The 22,594-nt window shown below is 37.7% G+C and overlaps 1 protein-coding gene across 10 annotated transcripts in view; it reads left to right on the plus strand.

The window, feature by feature from the left end:
* The first annotated feature begins 325 nt into the window (after nt 1–325).
* The window catches only part of ABI3BP (ABI family member 3 binding protein), a 251,566-nt gene continuing 229,297 nt past the window's right edge, over nt 326–22,594 (plus strand). For 6 of the 10 annotated variants that reach the window (XM_031935102.1, XM_031935104.1, XM_031935103.1 and 3 more), the window contains exon 1: nt 426–535. In XM_031935102.1, the coding sequence (XP_031790962.1) occupies nt 457–535 (79 nt within the window). In that variant the 5' untranslated portion in view covers nt 426–456. Of the gene's footprint in view, nt 536–22,594 lie in introns of all 10 variants that reach the window. The other 4 variants (XM_031935108.1, XM_031935109.1, XM_031935114.1 and 1 more) reach the window with 4 other exon arrangements.

A 22,594-nucleotide genomic window follows, 5' to 3' on the forward strand; every position in this document is an offset into this window, starting at 1 on the left:
AAGTGGGTTGGTTTACTGGATAATTAAAAACAGTTTCCTTCTTAATAAGGTTTTATTTTATATTTTTAGCATTTTGATAGTTTTTAACATATTATTTCTGGATTCTTTAAAATAGTTTACCAACATTTCAAAACTGCCTAAATACTTCTTCTTTCACAAATGCAGATGTGCCATAATTTCAATTTTTATATCTCAGAGGGAAGAGACACAGTTACAACTTAGCAGAAAGAAAGAAATGTGATGATATGTTTTTGCTGTTGTGCTTTTTTTTTTTTTTTTTGGTGTGTGTGGGAAAGGGTGTGATGTCATCTTGTCTCCGCCCCCCGTGAGTAAGCCCACGGCACAGCTAAATGCAGCCGCCCGCCTCTGTCACTGGGAGACAGTCCACTTAAATGCAGCTCCAGGGTTGCGAGGCACCCACCAGCATCATTCCCCGTGCGAGGTGGCAAATGCAACATGCTCTCCAGCTTGGGGTGTCTACTTCTCTGTGGAAGTATTACACTAGCCCTGGGAAATGCACAGAAATTGCCAAAAGGCAAGTAGCCTGATGTTTTATGTTTTAAAAATAATAGTAAGATATAGACGTTTTTAAATGTTGATTTTAAATATGATCTGCTTTACCATATGGGGGGAATAGAGTTATTCTGCAGAGTGTCAAAGTTCAAATGTTTGAAGGGGTCGCTTAAAGTTTTACTTTCCCCTCCTGTTCTTTACTTTTCAATTACAGCTCTTTATTGCAAAAATGAAAACAAACTTATTACATTGAGCAGTTGTTCATCAGAGCTTGAACTGTATGCTTTCAAACTATACTACTTGTATATTGAATCATATTATGTAAATGGATATTACAGTCTGTTAAAAAGAGTTGTTTGGTGTTTTTATCCTCCTCCCCAGAGACTGAATCAGTAGTAGCTTAAGATTCAAAAGAAGCTAATTCTGAAACCTTGAATCTTTGGTGTGAACCTCAAACATACCTGACTAGGAGGCTGAGGGAGCCTAGGGAGGTCAGACCAAAGTCCGGTCATGTGCTAATGTGTAGACACGTCCCTCCAGTGGAGTTTGGAAGAGGGCTTGATCTGTTGGACAGGACACTCCCCCTTTTCCTGGCTAAGTTGTTCTCATTTTAGTGTTGGTATTTTGTTTACAAATGTTATCAGAAGAAAATTAAAATTTCTAAATTTTGACCCTAAAAACAACCCTTTGAGCCCATCAGAACCAAAACAAGAGGCTTTTGCCTCTCCTGTCTCTGAACATAATTGTTGCATGTACTTTTGTTTCTCTGCAGAGGCACTTCTATAAGCCAGTTCTAGGTCTGTGAAGGCTTTTTATGGTTGCAGACTGCTGTAGTCAGCAGGATTATGAAAAACAGGCTGGAATTTACCATACAGTCATGATGGAAAACATCAGAGGTAATGCAGAGCTGCAGGCTTGTCAAGAACCTGGTGTGCCTAAAGTCAGAAAAAAAGGTTGTTAGTGTCAGAATATCCAAAAGATGATCCCCAGGTCCTCTCCCTGGGTAGTGTGCTCCAGGATCATCTTGTCCCAAGTGAAAATTGTTCTTTCCTCGGTGGGTAAAGTGAAACTTGAATCCAGTATGTGAAGGCTGAAGCGGTTGGCTAGTTGATATTTCACAGGATGATGTGAACAGCAATAAAAAAGACTAAGTAAACTTTCTCAACTCCGATCAAATAATTAAAGAAAAATAAAAAACAAACACTCTTAGATCTTTTTCTACCAAGAGTTTTGCTCCTTGATCACAATAAAACTGGGATTTAAATAAATCAATTATGAGCCACAAGCATGCAGAGTTAATTGGACCTACTCAAGGAATATTTAACAGTGACATATCATTTGAGAAGAGTCTGGGGGTTTTCTCAGGCTTAATACCTACAGATGGCTTTTATTTTACTTTTTATTCATTGCATAGGGATGATATAACCACAACTTTGTTACTGCAAACTTCTGCAAAATCCCAGTGCTTTAATTATCATGTTGCAATCACTAGACACAAATCTCTTGACACAATTTTTCTTTATTTATAATTGTAAAGAAAAAAAAAACATACTTGTCAAAAATGGCCACAAAACTTTTGTTGTTTATTTAAAAAATATTTATAGTTTTGGTAATTTGGGAAAAAACATCAAATTATAATAATTATAAAAGAAATGGCAAGTCTTGTTTTTAATACTATGTTTTTTCTTTATTGGAAAGCTATTGAAGATCTTTTAGCTGAAGTCATCTTTTTCAAACCGTGCTCCAGGCAGAGGGGCACTCTTTGTCCTACAATGGGTAGAGTTTGGGGTGAGGGTGGAAAGGCAGCTGATTCCTGTCAATAACTTGGGGAGTCTTTATGAGGGGGGAATCACGGTAAGTGTTAGCAGTTTGCACGTTCTCAGTAAAGAAAATACAACTTTTTGTTTCTCACACTCATTTGACTAAGAATCCTCTTTTCCATAGAAGATCTATAATATCTTAACAGGGGTTAGTGTGTCACAAGATACGTTTGGGGAAATGTAGAGTTTAAAAAGAAGAAAAAGGAGTAAAAGTTTTACTTTTATTCTTTCTTCTACTTTAGAGTTGGTTAAATACTATTTGTGACTTAAGAAGTGGTTAGAATTCTGGAACTAGAAAAGACATTCATGATCACTTAGTCTAGGGATTCCCAGACCTTTGGATTTATGGACCAACAAAAATACACAAATCTTTTAACATCAGGGTTCTGTTATAGAGAGCATACTTGAATTTTGCTATGTGAGGATGCTCAAAGGGGACAGGAGAGAATGCCTCGTGTTTATAAAAGTAAACCATTTTAACAGTTTTATAAAATAAATAAATTTAATTTCATAAATAAGTCCATTGTTATTTTTCTCATTTTTCCCACAGACTAATGAAAAATTTATCACATGCCAATATTTGGAAACCACCAACCTAACATAACCATTTATTTTACAAATGAAGATACCTCAAAGCAGGGCAGATTTAGTAACTTTCCCATGTTAATGGTGGAGCCAAGACTTGATACCTCGCTTCTCATTCAAAATCCATATTCTAGCCTGCCTCCTGCCAGATAGGCAGGTTCCCCGACCCCAACCTTAGGAATGACATTCTGCAGTGTACATGTGAATGCTACCTATTCCTTGAATAAAAGAGATTCTTGTAAATTTCTTAAACATTACTTTAATTTTTAACATTTTATTCTAAGAACATATCTACATTTTTATGTACATATGATATATATATATAGTTATTTATAAGAAGTCAGTTGTTATATGTGGAGTGCCTATTTGCATACCTAGCCACATACTTTGTTCTAAAAAGTAAGTTATTAAAAGATTTTTGCTTACTTTTTAAAAGCTTGGAGACTATTATTAATGGACCTTTCTCTTCCCCACCACGAAATGACTATAGTTTTGGCAAATTATTTATTTTTGTTAGCCTCGGTTTTCTCATTTGTAAAATGGGACTAATGATAACTATCTCATTGTATTTTAGGATCAAATGAGATAAGAGACACAAGTCTGGCACATAACAGATTTTCAATAAATCCTTATTGGGTCATAGAAAAGGGGATCAATGTTGAAAAACATGCACACTGAATAACACATGATCTTGTATTCAAAATGTAAGACAAATCTCTTGTAAGGTAGGAAATGAGGTGGTGTGATCTTGGCAGAAAGATGGGGTAAAGGGCTGCAGTGTTGTTCTACGTGGCAACAAGGGAAGGCTTCTACTGCATTCTAGTCTGACCACTGTCTGCACATATGGCCAACATTACCCTGTGGAAAGCTGCACCTTTGCTTTAAGATCAACTTTTCCATGGGGATTTGTAAGATGTCATAGACCCTCCAGGTGAGCTCCTGTTAAACTTGTTTTTCAGGAGGTGAATTAGACCATACTAGAGAAGAATTCTCACATTGTTTTATACCTTTGGAAGCCCCTGTGCTCCAGCTACCTCTCAGAATCTTTATTCTTGGCACCACTGACCTTTTTTCTTTTCCTGGCAAACAGGCTAAAATAAAAACCAGTGAGAACAATATGTAATGAAAGGAGACAACAAAATCTTATAGTAGGAGAGCAGGCCCTTGACACACCTCTGCGTGGAAACTCCAGTATACAGAAGATTATAGTTAGCCCGAAGGCAAAGGTTATTACTTTTAAGCAAGTGTGAGAAAAACCACAGAGGAACCTCCAAGATATAAGTGTAATCAGATGACCAGAGGGCATGGGGATCTTGGGTGTGACTCTTGGGATATGACACAGGGAAGAGGTAGCTGGCTCTTTGCTTTGGGTTCTTACCTAACAGAGTAGAAATATCTGACTTTAGGAGCAAAACACAGAGCAGATGATAATCATAACAGTAACTGCCATAGCTATTAATAACTATTACCATTACTATTATCACAGATAACATTCTTTGAGTATATCCTGCATGTGGTAATTTAGTGCTTCATATTTTAATGTGGAAAACCTAATTAAATTATTGAAGCTCCTCCATTGTCTTTGTCTGTCTCATGAGACTAGGTAATTTGCAAAGAACAGAAGTTTATTTTTCACAGTTCTGGAAGCTGGGAAGTCCAAGATCAAGGTGCTGGCATCTAGTGAGGGCCTTCTTGCTGCATCCTCACATGGTGGAAGGCAGAAAGACAAGAGACGGATAAACTTCCTCCATAAGCCTTTTTGTAAGGGCACCCAATCCCATTCACAGGGAAGGAGTCCTCATGGCTTAACCGCCTCTTAAAGGCCTCAGCTCCTAATACTATCACACTGGCAACACCTGAATTTTGGAGAGAACACATTCAGACTATAGTACCTATGAAGCAGGTAAATCTATTACTCCCATTTTACAGAGCATAAAATTGTGCCTCAGAGTGTTTAAGTAATTTACTCCAAGTAATACAGCTAGAAAGTGGCAAAAGACTATACCTTTAATTTTGATGCAATATCAGTTCCCTGCTCTATGTAAAGGTACATTAATTTGTTCAAGTAACAAATTATATTGGATGCATACACAGAGCACTGGGGCTGGGGAAACAAAGCTTGGCACTTGTCTTCAGGGAGCTGACCAGCTTGTGGAGGAGAAAAGGGACTGGTGTGGAAAGGGATAATTACAGTAGAGAAGGGTCACCCTTCAATGTGGGTGAAGCACAAAGCATTTTGAGAACAAAAAGGATCCAATCTGGATGGGAGGTATGAAGAATTATGAGAGAATAAGAAACCCAAATAGAGGTCTGGAATACAAACACAAGTTGGGACAAGGAGAAGGATTGCTGAGAGGTGAGGGGCTTTCTCAACAAAGGTAGCTGCTGGTCCAGAGCCCAGGCAACCCCAGGGGCCAAAGCTCAGTGAGTGTTAAAGTACTGAGAGGGAAGCCTAGACTGAAAAAAACCATACAAGATGTAACTGTGCTCTCCTTGTCTCTATCTGGCCTGACTCCTCATGATTGATTACAAAGAGGAAATAAAATGTTGTCTTTGGAGAGGAAGGCTCTTACATCTTGCTCTGTCAACTTTCCAGCTGCTCACCTGGCAGCTGGCTCTCCATGGAGCCCTTCCAACCTCACTTTGACAAAACAAGAATGTGTCACTCCAACAGCTCAGCGCATTTCTCCAAGGGGTGGTTGATGCTTATGGGAGGCTGCAGAGGATCCCTTCCATCTTAAGTTATGGAACATAGGATACTGCAAAGCCTACTTGGTGTGGTTCTGCTTTTATTTGAGTAATATATATTTATGTATTGCTGGGACTGTATTAAACAGTACATTAGAAAAAAATGGTTCTGCTGCTAAAAAGAAGTTTATAAACCACTAAGCAAGAAAATTAATTTAGCATCTTTTACAGCTCTAAAGTTTCTTGATAGTTTTATTGATGTGTTTGTCTATCAATCATTAAAGATTATCAGTAGTCCTTAATAATTCTTAAAAGTATGATAATAACCGTCATGTTTCATATCAATGGTATTTAATGCTGTGTTTATGTAAATTATCTCATTTTATCCTCACACTTGTGAAATATATTATTATTATCTCCATTTCACAGATAAAGAATTAAGCTTAAAGAGTATGTTAGCTACCAGTGGCTGCATAAAAAATTTCCACAATAATCTTTAATCGACTGTTAATAATCCTTAATAATCAATGGTCAACACATCAAGCATAGATTATTAAGCATCTACTGGGTAAACTCAATGAGATACAGCCCCTGCTCTAGAAGAACCTTACATTACAAAGGCAAAAATTGACCAAATATAATTTGTTCTGATGCTAAATTTAGAACCCAAGGTTTAAATAAACAAAATTTTCTTGTGTTAATTATACGTTCACTAGTTTAGTTTTATAGACTGCTATATCGGGCTATAAGATACTGTTAAGAATTTTTAGTATCTTCCCCTGTCTCCCTTCAAGAAAGAGAAGGGACACAGGGGAACACTTGAAAATAGAAGAATTTATCAATACAATATTATAGCAAAGACAGTTAAAATGTTATAGGTTAATGTGAGTTTACAGAAGGTTTTTTAAAGACATAAGTGAGGTGTTTAATGAAGGGAATGCCATTCAGGAGATGGGACTAATCATTCTATCTGGATCACCACCCTCAGAAACAATTTCCCTTCTGCTGTTCCCTGATTGCAATTTATAACAGTAGGTATAAACAAGAGAATATTGAAAGTAAATAGGTGAATTTAATAAAATTGATCTCAGAATAAACATAAAATTAATAAATAGGACACTCTAATGTGATTATCTAGATTATCTAGTTACCTAGAGAGATTGCTAAATAGTCAAATAAAAACATGTTTGTTAAAATGACCCCCAAAAAGTAAAAATAAATAGTATCAGCTAAAGAAGGAACATGCTAAACATAATATAGAAAAACAATAATTGATATATATATATATTCTATTAAAATAACATTTAAAAAGATGATAAGCATATTACTATGTATCAGGCATGGTATTTAATGCTAAGTGTTTATAAACATGTGAAATATATATTATTATCTCCATTTCACAGATAAGAAATTAAAGAGTATATTAGCATAATCCCAGCACTTTGGCAGGCTGAGGTGGGCAGATTACTTGAGATCAAGAGTTCAAGACCAGCCTAGTCAACATGGTGAAACCCCATCTCCATTAAAAATACAAAAATTAACGAGGTGTAGTGGCAGGTACCTGTAATCCCAGCTACTCAGAAGGCTGAGGCATGAGAATTGCTTGAACGCAGGAGGTGGAGGTCGCAGTGAGCTGAGATTGTGCCACTGCACTCCAACCTGGGCAAAAGAGCAAGACTCCATCTCAAAAGCAAAAGAGTCTGTTAGTTATCTTTTTCTTATAACAAATGTCCACAAAATTATCAGCTTAAAATAACATGCATTTATTATTTCACAGTTGCTATGAGTTAGGAGTCTGAGTCTGGTTTAGCTGGGCAGACTGTCCTTTACTTCAAGATGTCTCACAAGGCAACAGTGAAGGTACTGGCCAGAGGTGAGCTCTCATCTGAAGGTTTGCATGGGGAAGGATTCACTTCTGAGATCACATGGTTGTTAGGAGAATTCAATTCCTTGAGGATCATTGGTCGAAGGGCCTCATTTTCTCACTGACTATTGGCCTGAGGTTGCTGCAGGTCTTTGTCACATAAGCCTTTCTATTAGGCCACTTGCTTCATCAAAATGTACATGCCCAGAAGAGTCTGCAGGTAAGATGGAGGTCACAACCTTATGTAGCCTAATCACAGAAGCCACAACCCATCACTTCTGCCATATTCTATTGGTTAGAAGTAACTCACAGGTTTACCACACAAGTTGATTGTACACCTTAGCTTACGTAAAAGTCTGTCCACCACAAAGAGCTCAGTGGCTGGTAGCAAGTGATATAGTGAAACTATGAACATGGGAAATCTAACTCCAGAGAATATACTGGTTTAAGCATTAAAACTCCCTCAACTTCCTACAGAATTAAGCATTTTGTGGCAGATGCCAACATTGGCAAACTGCTAATTTGTCTCCCTCAATGGTTGAAGTTAATTATAAGAAATCTCTGAGAATTGAGATAAATATCTTGAGAGTACAAAGTAAATATTCGGTATCCAATGTGGACCTTGTTTTCTGTGTACAGGAGCCCAGTCAATGCCTAGGTTCCTTTGCTGGTTTCCTCTGTGGTCCATCAAGTGTGGTTGATATCGTGTAGAGAGGCACACAAAATTCCTCCAAAATAGAAAAAATGCTTTTATCCCTGCCACCATCTCTTAAAGGAAAAGAAAAAAATTAACATATTAAGTAATTAACACCTATGAACTTGATGATACTATGATTTAAAAAATGTGCTTTTCTGGCCAGGCACAGTGGCTCATGCCTGTAATCACAGCATTTTGGGAGGCTGAGGTGGGCAGATCATGAGGTCAGGAGATGGAGACCATCCTGGCTAACACGATGAAACCCTGTCTCTACTAAAAATACAAAAAAATCAGCCAGGCGTGGTGGCACATGCCTGTAGTCCCTGCTACTCAGGAGGCTGAGGCAGGAGAATTGCTTGAAGCTGGGAAGCGGAGGTTGCAGTGAGCCAAGATTGAGCCACTGCACTCCAACCTGGGCGACAGAGCGAGACTCTGTCTCCAAAAAAAAAAAGGGGAGGCTTTTCTGAAACTTTAGTGGAGTGGCTTTTAGAGTAAATAGAAGTTACTGTAGGTCTAATCAAACTTGTGTGTGGAGAAAGAAAATACACTTTTATCAGTGGATGTGATGGAAGCAACTAGAAAGACCAAAGGTGTTTCTCTCAGATCCTGTTCAGTGTTAATAAAACAATTCTTCCATATGCTCTCAGGAAACAAAATTTAGGTTGTACACAGAAAATATTCTAACCATGACACTCAGAATCTCATAGAATGTTTAATACTAGATACCCTGTGGGTTTCTTCTCTAGCCTACAGTCTTCTCTTGTGTTGGGAAGGCCTCAAAAGCTCAGGAGGCACACGGCAGGAAAGGCTGGCTTCAAGGTCTCAGACTACTTTGGCAAACTTCTGTGGACAGCAAGACTAAATCAATACTTATTCCACTCCATATAATATTAGCTTGGGTTTCCCACCAAGAGCCTTCCACAGCAAGATTGTTAGAGTGTGTTGTAGGTTTCCCTCACCTCCTAAAGCCTTGACATATATTTACAGTGATTTTGATGAACATTTAGAAGCCTTAGAGCTGCTCTGAGGTTTAAGGTCCTCTCAGTACACATGCTATGAAGTCAGTTAAAGTTCCTTCCTGTGGAATTCTAAAGAAGGAGCTAGAAGATGTGACATTTTCGTAGAAGATTTGTTGTCATTCTCCAGTCAAAGATCATACTTAGAAAGCCCACCCATTAGAAAACCAGGGCAAATTCACCCACTTTAAGCATCTTCTGGTCACACTAGAAATTAATTTTAGAAAAAATTGAGGCCTAATTCACATCTCACTTATGACATAGCAATTCAATATTTTCTTCATTTAATAAGTTTACCTGTGACTATAAATACTATAACATATATCCCAATATAGGCTGTAGCCCAATATATTTAATCCTGGATGCACATGAGAATACTAAAGTTTTCAAAAATATCAGTAATGCTCTGCCTCCCCATCAAATTTATTTTAAATTTGTCTAGGGTGGGATATTTATTTTAATTCCTCAGGTGATTCTAATATGACCAGGGTTAAGAACCACTGATTTGGAGATTTTTGACAATTTGTATGTATAAGTGCTTGATAAATAAATCCTTCTTGATGAGTACAGAGTAAAATTTAAAAGTTGCAAGTATATTTTTCTACTATTTAAGTTTTGATTTCTGCAAATTTAAAAGTGATTTTTATTTTTATGCTGCTTTGTTCTAGGATTTTAAAACGTTGTTTGAAAAAAAATTCAGAGTTCCTCCTGAAGCTGTATAAATTAAGTAAATGTGTAAAATTGAGATGAACATTTGTTTTTAGTGTTAGAACATAAGTGCTGCTCTCAGAAGCCAGATCTGAGAAGTTGTGACTGTGATTTTTAAGACCAGACTTACATTTATTCATTTTGTCATTCAATTAATATTTTTTAATCATCACATTAGGATTACAAAGATGAATAAGACATTTCCTGCATTTAAGGGGTTTGAAATCAGTTCTATTTAAAAACACTTGGCCACACAAAAGTCGTTTAGTTTTACATGAAACTGTTCGTGTGTTAATTCTTTATCCTCATTTAACAATCAACGTTTGCAGGAGCTAAGCTATCCTACTGTGTTGCCATGTACTGGCTTTAAGTGATATACATAGGAAGAAGAAAAATGAATTCAAATGTAATCTGTTAAGAAAAACAAAGCACCTCATGATTTCAGCGCAAAATATAAGAGTTAAGCAAATATGCAATGAATTTCCATACTCAGAAAGTACAGATTATGTAGATTATATTGAAAATATTTAATTGTGCACATTAACATATATATTCCAGCTGATTTTTCTATCTTATGTTAGGGATAATTTTTCGGCATGTAGCATGTCTTATAATCTTAAACATATTTAAAATGTATTCTACTGTTTCTCTAATGTAATGGAAGTTCTCTGTTCTCTAAGTAGTGGTGAATGAAACCTTGCTGAGACTTTGAACAGGAGCGCTTTGCTTACAACGTGATGCCAGGGTGGAGTTTCAAATATCCTTTCTCATTAAATACAATTCTGTGATTTTTCCATTCTGTTAGCTGATAAGAAAACATTCTGGTTTCCCAAGGGTCCTCCTGAGAGGCCACTGTGCACATGTGTGTGGGTGTGCGAGACCTAACAGGCCTTGCTTCTCTCAGAGCAGCAGATTCTGTCGTTCAAGGAGGGGCTTGGAGTGTCTGCCAAAGTCGTGCTGGCAGCGAGCTCTGGAATTCAGTTCTGTTCCAGCTATGTCGGCAGGAGATGCAGGACAATTTCCTTCTCCTTTCACTTTCCCAGATGAAGTTAAGACATTCTGGCCAGTTAGTTTAGAGTAAGGTATCAGATGACCTGGAAGACAGTCCCTCCATTCTTCTCCAGGCACATCCTTTCCAAACTCTCCTAATGATCCTGCTGTCACAGAATTCTTCCCTAACTATTCCTTTTTACAAGAATTAAAAGGAAAATGATGCTGGGCATGCTCTGCCATATCAGGTTTACCTAGTTTGTAGTTTTGTTATGAACTGGAAAGATAAACACTGAAAATCAGCAACATGGGCTAGTGGGTAAAGTGCAGGAGTACACGTGAGCCCAAGTAAGTCATTAGGTTGGTGCAAAAGTCATTGTGGTTTTTGCCATTGCTTTTAATGGCAAAAACCTCAATGACTTTTGCACCAACCTAATGCTTCACCTTTCTGAACATCAGGGTTTTTTCCTCTTAAAAAAGGAAATAATAAAAGTATCAGTCCTCTTTTTAGCTTTCATTGACAAGTAATATTCGGGTGGCATTAATGGATTTTTTTGATAGTAACTTTTTAACCAAAGTAAACAAATGTGAAGACCAGGTACATTTTTAAAACTCTTTACCTGCTGATATAGTTTGGCTCTGTGTTCCCACCCAAATCTTGTCTTGTCGAATTGTAATCCCCATAATCCCCACACGTGGAGGGTGGAACCTGGTGGGAGGTGATTGGATCATGGGGGTGGTTTCCCCCATGCTGTTCTCACGATAGTGAGTGAGTTCTCATGCGATATGATGGTTTTATAAATGGTAGTTTTTCCTGCACTCTCACATGTTCTCTCTCTTGCCTGCTGCCATGTAAGATGTGCCTGCTTCCCCTTCTGCCATAATTCTAAGTTTCCTGAGGCCCCTCCAACCATGCAGAAGTGTGAGTCAATTAAACCTCTTTCCTTTATAAACTACCCAGTCTTGGGTATTTCTTTATAGTAGTGTGAAAACGGACTAATACATCTGCCTTGGCAGTGATGGAAAGATCTAGACACTCCAGTAGCCTGGACACTGATACTGAGCAGAAAGAACACCCTGGCTGGGTGTCAAAGTCTAGAGTGTCTGAGCCTGTGGTGTGGCATCCACAAAGTGAAACAGGATCTGCAGAGAGGAGCCAGGGCACTGGGAGTATTTTCAACATAATTCTTGCCATGAGCATCCCACTGCAGTTCCCTCATCCAGCTCTCCCTGAAGGAGTTTGGAAGATCCTGCTCAGAGCATATTTGTCTTTTACGGTGAAACATCTGAAAGTACAAGTTGTGGTCCTTGGTCATTTTTTTCTCCGCCTATCCTTGGGATGCAGTTCCATGTGACTTGGCCTGCTCCTAGATGCCTGCTGCAGTCTGTCTGGTCAGTCTGCAGGTACTGGATTAGTCTGATTGCGTGACTCTTTTTCTGCACTCCCTCTTTTCGTTCCTAATCCTTCTTTTTCCTAAACTTTCATCCTCCTTCTTCTGCCCCTCCTCTTTGTCCCTTCTCTCAACATGAGAGTCTTCAGAGCATTCTCCTGGCTTCCACCCCCAGCCACTCCTGCTGACCACTTTGGCCCATGTCCTTGCCTCACAGCTGACTCCTCATCTGTTTGGATGCGGCAGGAATTATCCTTTGGAAGACAATGCACACTTTATTATCTTTTTAAAGGCGAAAGTGTTGTTTCTATGTCATGCAAAGTATTCCACTTGGTTGAAGAATATCATTGCTTCCTGTTCATTTATCTTGGCATGACCAATCTTGGAAGAGCACACATTTATATTCATTTGATCAGCTCTGTGTATATCATATTAGACAGACCATAACTGTATATTCATACCATAGCATTCCTAAATGGCTTTGGTTATAACATAAACCACTATGTCCCTTGAAGGGCAACAACATATGCACAATAGCAGTCAGACATTATGCTGTTCTTTTGTAAAGCTTGTTTTCAGTTTATTCTGGATGTTTGTTCCATTATAGTTGAAGTTTGATATTTTGAAGAACTTGCAGAGAATTCTGCTGTTTTCCAGTGGATCTTTCATTCAAATGTCATATTTCTCTTCATTTTTCTTGTAACCAATATTTCCATGAAACTGAGTTTCTGCGTAAAGTGTACCCAGGAAATGGTGATCCTGTAATTCGCGACTAGATCACAGTTGCAGGCATTTGATACCATTTCAACATATAAATCTCTTTCTTTGATCTCCATTTCTCTGGCTGGCTGTCTTTGCTATACTCAATGGATGACTTCCAAATTTTCCTCTCACTCTTTGCTTATAACCCTCTTCTTTCCCACTTGCGTGTCTTCTCAGGTTCTAATTCTTGTGCTTGGAAGACCCTCATGATCTCTGCTATGGTAACTTTATATGTTCTATTGGCTTTTAGACTTTTACATTATAACCCATATTAATAGTGAATACTGGAAAAAATGTATATTTCAGTGAGCTTTCCAAATCCAGGTGTGTATGTGTTTGCACATATGCATGCCATGTTGGATTGTTGTGCTGGTTCATCTTGTGATACAAATAAAATACAAGGGAGGCTGAGGTGGGAGAATGGCATGAACCCGGGAGGCGGAGCTTGCAGTGAACCGAGATCGCACCACTGCACTCCAGCCTGGGAGACAGAGCAAGACTCTGTATCAAAAAAAAAAAAACAAAAACAAAAACAAAAACAAATAAGAAATAGATGAAAGTCCTACAAACCAACTAAATTTGGTGTGACACACAATGAATTTTTGAATGATCAACATATTGGCAGTAGCACGGTTTAGAGTTTTGCTCTAATGTATAACAACCTAGTTGCAAAATTCTTTATAGACAGTCTTTCAGCAAAGCAAGTGATTTTGAACATTATCCCATTTTGTGAACAGCTCAAATTTTAAATATTGATATTACAACTGAGTTACCAGAATGACAAATAAGAAATATCATTGGATTACTTAGAGAATTAACAATACTTCATAGGACAGGTTAGACAAAATTCCTTCTCCACATGTTCTTGGCACTAAATCCCATTTTCACAAATTTTCAAAAACATGTCAGTGCCTTTTCAAATATTTTCAGGTGTGTTTCTCAGTTGTTTACAAGGAATGTGCATTGAGTCTTATAAAAACAAACAAACAAAAAAAAAAAAATCCCATAAATTTGTCAGCTGCATTGCATTATATAACACTTGCTCTTAACTGGCCATTCAATGCAAACATCTGTTTTCACTTACGTCGGAAAATTAAGACAACAAGTATTTACTGTGGTGTTTTCCAAAGTCGTCATAACCCATGGCTCAGATGTCATCTGTAAGGTTTCTGTGGTGTCCCAGAAACATCCATTTCAAACATTCCTTTTCATGGTTGGAGGTTGACAGGCCACAAAGGGACCACAGATGTTAACACTAAATAAATTTCCTGTGAATTATCAAATAATTTAAAAGGCATTAAAGGATAAGCATTAGCAGAGTAAAGATCCTTTTAGGGATATCTCTTTCCATGGACTTTCTTACTTTGTGAGAGTAATTCTTTCTTTTAAAAACATGGTAAGAAACATTTACCTCTGTTTGTTAGCTCTGAATCTAAAATTTCTCTCCCACCTACCCTTTTTCATTTATGAACTTGCATCCTACATCTACAAGGCCTGGTTGTGGAAGATAATTAGATGGAAATAAAAGAAATTTTATGACTTGACTTTGTTTTATTGAAATATGGCTATTTAACAAACCTGGAGATAATTACTCTCACTCACAGTATATGGAAAAGCAAAGAATCACTGAGTGCAGTGGTCCTCCAGCTTCAGCAAGCATCATGATCTCCTAGAGGGCTGGATAAACTCAGAACACTGGGCTCCATCCCCAGAATTTCTGACTCACTTGATCTGAGGTGGGGTGGTCTGGAGAATTTGCATTTCTCACAAGTTCCCAGATGGTAGTAGCAATGCTGGTCCTGGGATCACATTTTGGAAACCACTGACTTAGTGAATCTGCTAAGTATGCCGAGTCCTGCCTCCCCTAACCTCCTAGCCTTTCACTCCCCCCACCCTTACTATACTCACATCAGATTCTGATTCAGTTGTTCTGGTAATCTGCACGATAAACAACTATCACTGATGATTCTCATGAGATTAACCATGCATTGAGAAATAATGCTGATCTCTTTATATAATCAGTGCAAAGCACTCAGGTACTACTTTGAAAAAAGTGGATAATATAAATTTAGCTACCTTAGTTCTAGAAATTTGGAGAATCTGTGCTTTCTGTTGTTGAGTATATGATACATATCTGTAGAAAAACATTTAGCTTGATAGAGTGAGACCCTCTAGTTCTTGAGATGAACTTGCTGGCTGCCTTTTATAATTAGAAACTATATTTTACCATAGCTAGCTGGAGCCCTGGGCAGCACTTGCTTAACGTAACCTTGTTTGGTGGTGAGTAATGTTTAAAACTTCAGCTGAGAGGTTTTGGTGACATTATGAGTTATTAGTGGGAGTCATTCCACTTGTGTATATGTATTAAAGTTAATGCCTAATATTAACCAGAGGCATGTGTTAAGTGTAACCCAAATTCAAGAAAACTCACTATAAAGTATGGACAGTTTACTTTACTAGGTCAATGAAGAAAGACACAGTTGTGACACTAAAGATGAATTTGATACTTCATGTGAATGTTTTCTGTCATTTTGTCTTACATAGAGTGTTAGCCAGCCCTTCAGCTAGAATTGGACATCAGCCTATTGTTGAGCATTAGCTGTGACATTTGCACTTGGCAGCCAGCTGAAAACATTGTGTGTGTAGCTTACAGGTTAGAGTTTCTTTTCTTAAGCTCAGGGGAGCCATAAAACCCTTGAAGTTGTATGCAGACTAGTACAGTTGTGGGTATGTGCATTTTCAGTAGTGCTGTTCTTTGGATATTGAGCTTCTTGAAAAAGTCTAAGAGCCGATAAAACTTAAGAACTGTCTAGACAGATGTCTTTTACTAAGCAAGAATTAGGATGGGTCAAGTGAAGGGCTGGAAGAATTACTACTATATGCATAGATCATGCAGAGAGGACCTCGAGATGGTCCATGAAAAATCTCATACTTTGTAACTAAGACGTGAGCACACAGTTTATTTTATGTCATTTCTTTTGATGTGGCACAAAAAAAATTCAAGTGTGGTAGTATCCAAGGTGGCCCTCAATTATTCTCACCTGCTGTCATTCATGTTCTTATATAGTCCCCTTGCACACTGAATCAAGGTTGGGCTGTGTACTCATTAAATGTGGAAAAAGTGAAGTGAAAATATGTAACTTTCAGAGGCTAAGTCATAAAGGATATTGCAGTTTACACCTTGTTCATTTTCTTGGATCACCCAATCTGGAGAAAACCAGCTGACGTGTCCTGAAACCCTCAAGCAGACCTATGGAGAGGTCCACACCATGAAGGGCTTAGACTTCATGCCTATATCCAGCACAAATTTGCTAGCCATAGGAGTGAGCCATCTGGGAAGCACATCTTCCAGCCCCAGTCAAGCCTTCAGATGATGGTAATCCTGGCCAATATCTTAACTGCAACCTCACGAGGGATTCTGAGCCAGGACTGCCCAGTTGAACTGCTCCCAAGTACCTGATCCACAGAAACTGTGTGGATGATGAATGTTTATTGTTGATTAAGTCACTAAGCTTTGGGTTAATCTATTATACAGCAATAGATAACTAATGTAGGGAGCATATGTGATGCCTTTTTAATTTTAAAGGACTATTTAAATGGAACAAAAACAGAATGAGAAATATAAATAATCTTATCTGTTGGCATATGGCTTTGGAAATATAGTTTTGCCTATGGGCAAAAGAAAATCGGAAATAAATACAGGAAGAGAATATTAGGATCAATTACTTTTTCCAGGACCACAAAAATCTGAGCATAAATGCTTGATTGAACAGTGATTGGAAAAATACATGAACAATTATCCTTTTTAAAAAATTCATAGAAAATGTTTGGTAGTTTAGAGCAGCTAAAGGACCATATCTCCTGAGGCCTTCATAGATGGCCTTGTCTTTCATTCCAGAGGCCATCTTAGGACTGGCCTTAGGCCAAGGGTGTGGATCTATACTGGACCTGCTATCATTTAGAAGAGTTGACCTGTACCCAAGATAGCTTAAAGACAGACAGATCTGAGATCTGCCCTGTAGCTGACCTATATCCCCGAATTCCCCTGAGGAAAAAAATGGGCCTCCTGGAACAAATTTGGATCAGGCCAAACTTTCATCTCCTTGGCCTTAGCTTAGACCCCATCTTGAAACTTATGCCATGGCATTCTCATGTAATCGTATCTCCAGGGTAGGCACTGTGAAATTTCTCATCTCTTATTAAAATATCATTTTCTATGCATCTAACATTATGATAGAATAAATAAAGAAAGAAGAAAAATGGTTACCATCCTGGTAGAATTTATATCCTAGCAAGAGGAATACACAAACCAAACAGGATACTACAATGTAATAAATGCTAAACTGAGGAAGAAATAAAGCTGAACTGGACTTTATTCCTTTCCAAAAATAGTTTTATTTTTCTTAGGAGAATTGGGAAGGCTTTGAACAGGGCCTTCTCTGCCATCCTGCAAAATTTTATGGCATTTCCATAAGTTTTTTATTAAAAAAAGAAAAAGCTTCATGTAGGGAATATTTTATATGCACCATCTGTGGAGGGTGAGAAAATTTTTCTAACCTCAAACCAGAATACATGATAAATATGAATATATTTTTGAAGAAGCAGGCAGCATATTTATAAAGTAGGGCTCTCTCAGAACATTAAAGACCTTTTAACTCTATATTTTACCTATAGTTTACTTCATTAATGGATGCCACTATTGCTTTAAGCCGAACACATTTGCGCCCTTCAAAAATATTGTTTATAAAATGATTATGAGGAAAAACCCTAGACCCTTATCACCAGTTGCTAAGACCTTACTAAGAAGCACATAACAAAACATAAAAATTGGGTAAGGAGTTTCCATCCAGTTGGCCAGTCCCTTGGCCAGTCAAGATTTGGGTTGCTTGGATAATACAGGTCACAGGGGACAAGGAGTCTTCTGATTAGTGCCTCTTCCCAGACCAAATACCAGTCTGGATTCTGAGGATTTTTTTTTTTTTTAGATATTTCAGGGTGTTTTTTTTTTTTTTTTTTGCTAGTATGTATCATCATTCAGGGGAACCACAAGGCCCCCTGTGGTCTCTTGCTTTCACTCAGATTCAAGGCACATTGGACTTGACCTTCCCAGAGCATCCCATAGTTGCCAGGGAAGGATTGTTTTGGCGGTGAAAACATGTCATTTCCTACCCCTCCTTTATCCACTCTCAATACACACACCTAATTAAATAAGCAACATATTCAGGCTTTTGAAGCTAATGCTGTTTGTGAAGGACTGAAAAAACTGAGTCAGGTCTAAAAGCATCATCCCAACAGGGAGGGTGCCACTAGAAAAGTCACAACTGTGACCACAGACCCACTATTATATAATCCATTTCCCATCCTGTCCTTGGAAATGGGGAGCCCCTTCATCCTTTCCAGCCCATCTACCCCAAGGCAGCTAGATCACAACTGCGGCTCCCTTCTAAAGTGACTCACTTGCCCCTAGGACTCCCCTACTAGAAGTGGGGGTATATTGCCTTGAGGTTTAATTTTGTTATCTTGTTTAGTAAAGTTGAATTTCAGTGTGACAATACAAGGAGACATCTTCTAATGATTAAAAGCTTTTATCTACATCCAAGTGTAGACATTTTTTATTTTTGTAATATCCTTCTCTCTCTTTTTTCTAAGACAAGGTAATAATAAAAATTCTCTTGAAAAAATTCCCTATACTATTATTAATAGATGGAATTATAAAATAATCTTCAGATTACCATATTAAAATAACTAACTTCTTATCAAACTGGAGAGCTTTTTTGCCTAGACTGTCTATAAACAACTTACTTGCTGTCTCTTACAGAGAGAACATCTTAAACAGCATCTTGGGCAGGTTTCACTTTCTAGAATGCTCATGTCTTGGGATACCTGTTATTCCATGTCACACCCTAAAGCTAACTGTGACCTATTTTGACATTACTTTCAGATAATTAGTAAATATTCTTCTGTAGTTATATCTTAATCTAGGTAATAAGCAACAAATACCTTTTAAAACTCTTTCTAGGTTTAAACGCACCACAAAAGATACCTTCTTTAGTTCCTTTGTCTATCTAATTGCTTTATTCAATCCAATAAATTTTTATATTTTGTCAATGTTAATCAAGATGTAAAGCATTTCCACATCCCTAGAACGTTCCATTGTGCCTTGTAGTCAATCCCTTCCCCTACTCCTAGTCTCTGGCAACCACTGATCTGATTTCCATCCCTATAGTTTTGCCTTTTTCAGAATGCTCTATGAATAGAAGTATATTAACGTTTTTTGTCTGGTTTTTGTTCACTTAGCATAGTGCTTTCATAATATATCCATGCTGTTGCATGTATTAGTAGTTAGCTCCTTTTACTGGTTGAGTAGAATTTCATTATATGGCCATAGAGCAACTTGCTCACTCACCAATTGAACATTAAGGTTGTTTCTAATTTGGGGCCAATATGCATAAAACTGCTATAAGCATTTGCTTACATAGGTCTTTGTGTGAACATATATTTTTATTTCTCTTGGATAAATATGTAGGAGTGAGATTCCTTTTTGTCATATATTAAGTGTATGTTTATAAAAAATGGCAAGCAGTTTTTCCTAAGTGGCTACAACATTTTTTTAATAGCAAGGTATGAAGATTTCAGTTGCTGCAAATCCTTGCCAGAACTTGATATTGTTGATTTTTTTAATTTTGTGTTTTTATTTTTAGCTGCTAATAGGAAAGAGTCAGATAAGTTTTGACTCCATATCTCTATTCGTTAGACATACTTGTTAGGCATATTTCTTTAAATGCATGATCCATTTTCTTAGAAACCACATCTTGTCTAAAAGGTATAACAGTTGGCAAATCAATTTGCTGAAACTCACACTAATTTCTTATCAGATGAGATAATATGTGGAAATTGGCTACATTTGTCTGGCACAGAGGGAACTTTCAAAAAAGTTTAGTCTTGTCTCCTTTTCTGACTCTATCTAGTATTCATGAGTCATCGTAAGCCAAACATTAAAATTCTAAAACTTAAATTGAACTGTCACACAATTTTTGCCATTTGGGGCTTCAAGAGTCAATTTAAGCCTGCTTTAAATGCTTTGAAAGACAGTGCTCTAGGGAAGAAAATGCTAGCTGAATCTGAGTATCTCATGTTATGCAGAAATTATAGCCCTTATTTTCATTCATAATGAAGGTGTTGGTGAAAGAAGGAAAAATGATCACTGGATTGGAAACAAAACACCTCTATTTTAGCCCTTATTCTGCTTCTAATTGGACGGGTGACCTTGAAAGAGAAAATTTAACCTCCATGGGTCTTATTTTTCTCATTGAAAAAACATAGAGCATGATACAGTCGATTCTTATTATTTGCAATAGTAATGTTTTATAAAGTTGCTGGAAACACCAAATTAGCCAAACCATTGTTTCTACGGGGAAATACGGAGTTAGATTCCTGTGAGCCACTGATCACAACATTTTCATCAATGGATCAGTACATAACTTTGTTTTATATGTGTATCTGTTTAAAGATGCGTTACTTAATGTACGTTGTTGATTCATTAACATTGAATTCATGGCCAACAGCCGTATAGCTCATGACTGAATGAAGCTTATCTAACTCACGTTTTTGCTCTGCAAGGCACATCACAGCCTTCTCGTGCTCAGAAACTCTAGACCGCCCTTCAGCACTACGCTTAGGGGCTGCTTAAACAGTGAAGTCACTAACAGAGCACAAAAATGGGAAAGGTGTGGTGCTACGTCAGCTGTGAAAAGGACACTTGTTTACAGTCTGAGAGCTGAAACAAGAAGGCAGAGCATCACCTTGTTCAGCCTTAGCCAGAAACAGGCACATTGGGTGACTCAGATTTTTCTCCATTCCTCATAAGTCCTAAATGCTTTGTGTATGAATTTTGGGATTAAAAAAATGTTAATTAGTAGAAAAATTTGCAAATATGGAATCTGCAAAATAATGAAGCTTGGCTGTTATTTGCTTCTTCTGTTCCATAGGATAAATCATACATGTTGATGTGAAAGGATGTGGTAAGCTGTTATTGCTGTTTTAGCATGGGTGTTTTCCCCAGCCAGGGGCTAAGAAATCCAAAACATTCAGGAAAAAAAATGAATCAATCTCAATACTTAAATACTTCACTCACTGGGTTTCAAACACCGTAAGCAAATTAGAGAAACTGGAGAGCCTAATGGAAATGCTTATTTACCTTTAAAAATGTGCATTAACTTATGAAGATAACATCTTGATGAGAGCCTTGAGTGGCAAAAATAATAACTCCATTGTTTCTTTATGGTGGGGAAGGGCTTGTTGGAACCTGGTTGTTTTAGTGCACATTTGCAGATGCCTGTAGGACTGTTTTTAAACTAAGTGGTCATCCATCACTTCTCTTGTTGGCCCAGAGATTAATTTTCACATCTTAAAGGTACTTTATAAATATTTGCTAGCACTAGTTTATTTGCAGATCCCTTTCAGTACAGAGGGGTTTTCTACATAAAAGTTGATTTTGCTTTTTAATTTAAAAAGCACTTTCACATAAATATCTCACTTTAATTTCTATGGTGTTTTATTTCTAAAATATAATGCAGATGTTGTTTTAATGGCAATGCTAGCTTTATGAAATAAAAGAGATTCTAAATACACCGACGTGTGGAGCTAGTGAGGTGAAATTACCAGGTGGCAGAAATGTGTTCGTGAGAATCCAGTGCTTCAGGGAAGGATGACATTCCATTCCTAGCTGCCCTTCTCCCTGCCCCTTTTTAGGAAGGCACACCCTTCTCAGCCCGCATTTCTGTGATTCCTCCGCTGAGAAAGTGCATGTTGATTTCACTGGCAAGAATCCTCACCCCTCCTTTCTGTTTTAATTTCCATTTTAAAATATATTTTTAATGACCTTGTTCCTGATCCTGATCTTTTAAAAAGCTGTGGTTTTGCTGGGACAAAGAACAAAAAGCATCTTGATGCGTAGATGAATGAAATCCAACTTCCATCAACATCTGTTAAACACCCACCACATATAAAACTCTGTACTTACCAGCTGCTTTCATTTCTATTGGAGGATATAATCCTATGTAAGGCATTTTTGACAGTTGAGGGGGAAAATTCTAGAACAAGCGGTAAGCATAAAAGTGGGAGCACGTTTTGTCTTTGAGGCCCACCCTGTGTTCTCCATCTTGGGCCTGGTGTCCCTAACACCTAAAGACTCATCTTGCCCCATCCCAAACTTGCCTTCTCCTTAGTCAGCTCCAGCCTATCCCATCACCATGCTTGGTCAAAATTTCCCTAGTTAGTACCTCATTCCTGCTAGCCTACTCTTGAAAATTACCTGCCGGGGCCTATCACGGGGAGCGGGGAGTGGGGAGGGATTGCATTGGGAGTTATACCTGATGTAAATGACGAGTTGATGGGTGCTGACGAGTTGATGGGTGCAGTACACCAACATGGCACAAGTATACATATGTAACAAACCTGCACATTATGCACATGTACCCTAGAACTTAAAGTATAATAAAAAAAAAAAAAGGAAAAAAAAAAAGAAAAGAAATAAAATTACCTGCCATACTTATTCTCTT

This window comes from Piliocolobus tephrosceles, chromosome 2, assembly GCF_002776525.5.
Source record: "Piliocolobus tephrosceles isolate RC106 chromosome 2, ASM277652v3, whole genome shotgun sequence".
Taxonomy (NCBI): Eukaryota; Metazoa; Chordata; class Mammalia; order Primates; family Cercopithecidae; genus Piliocolobus; species Piliocolobus tephrosceles.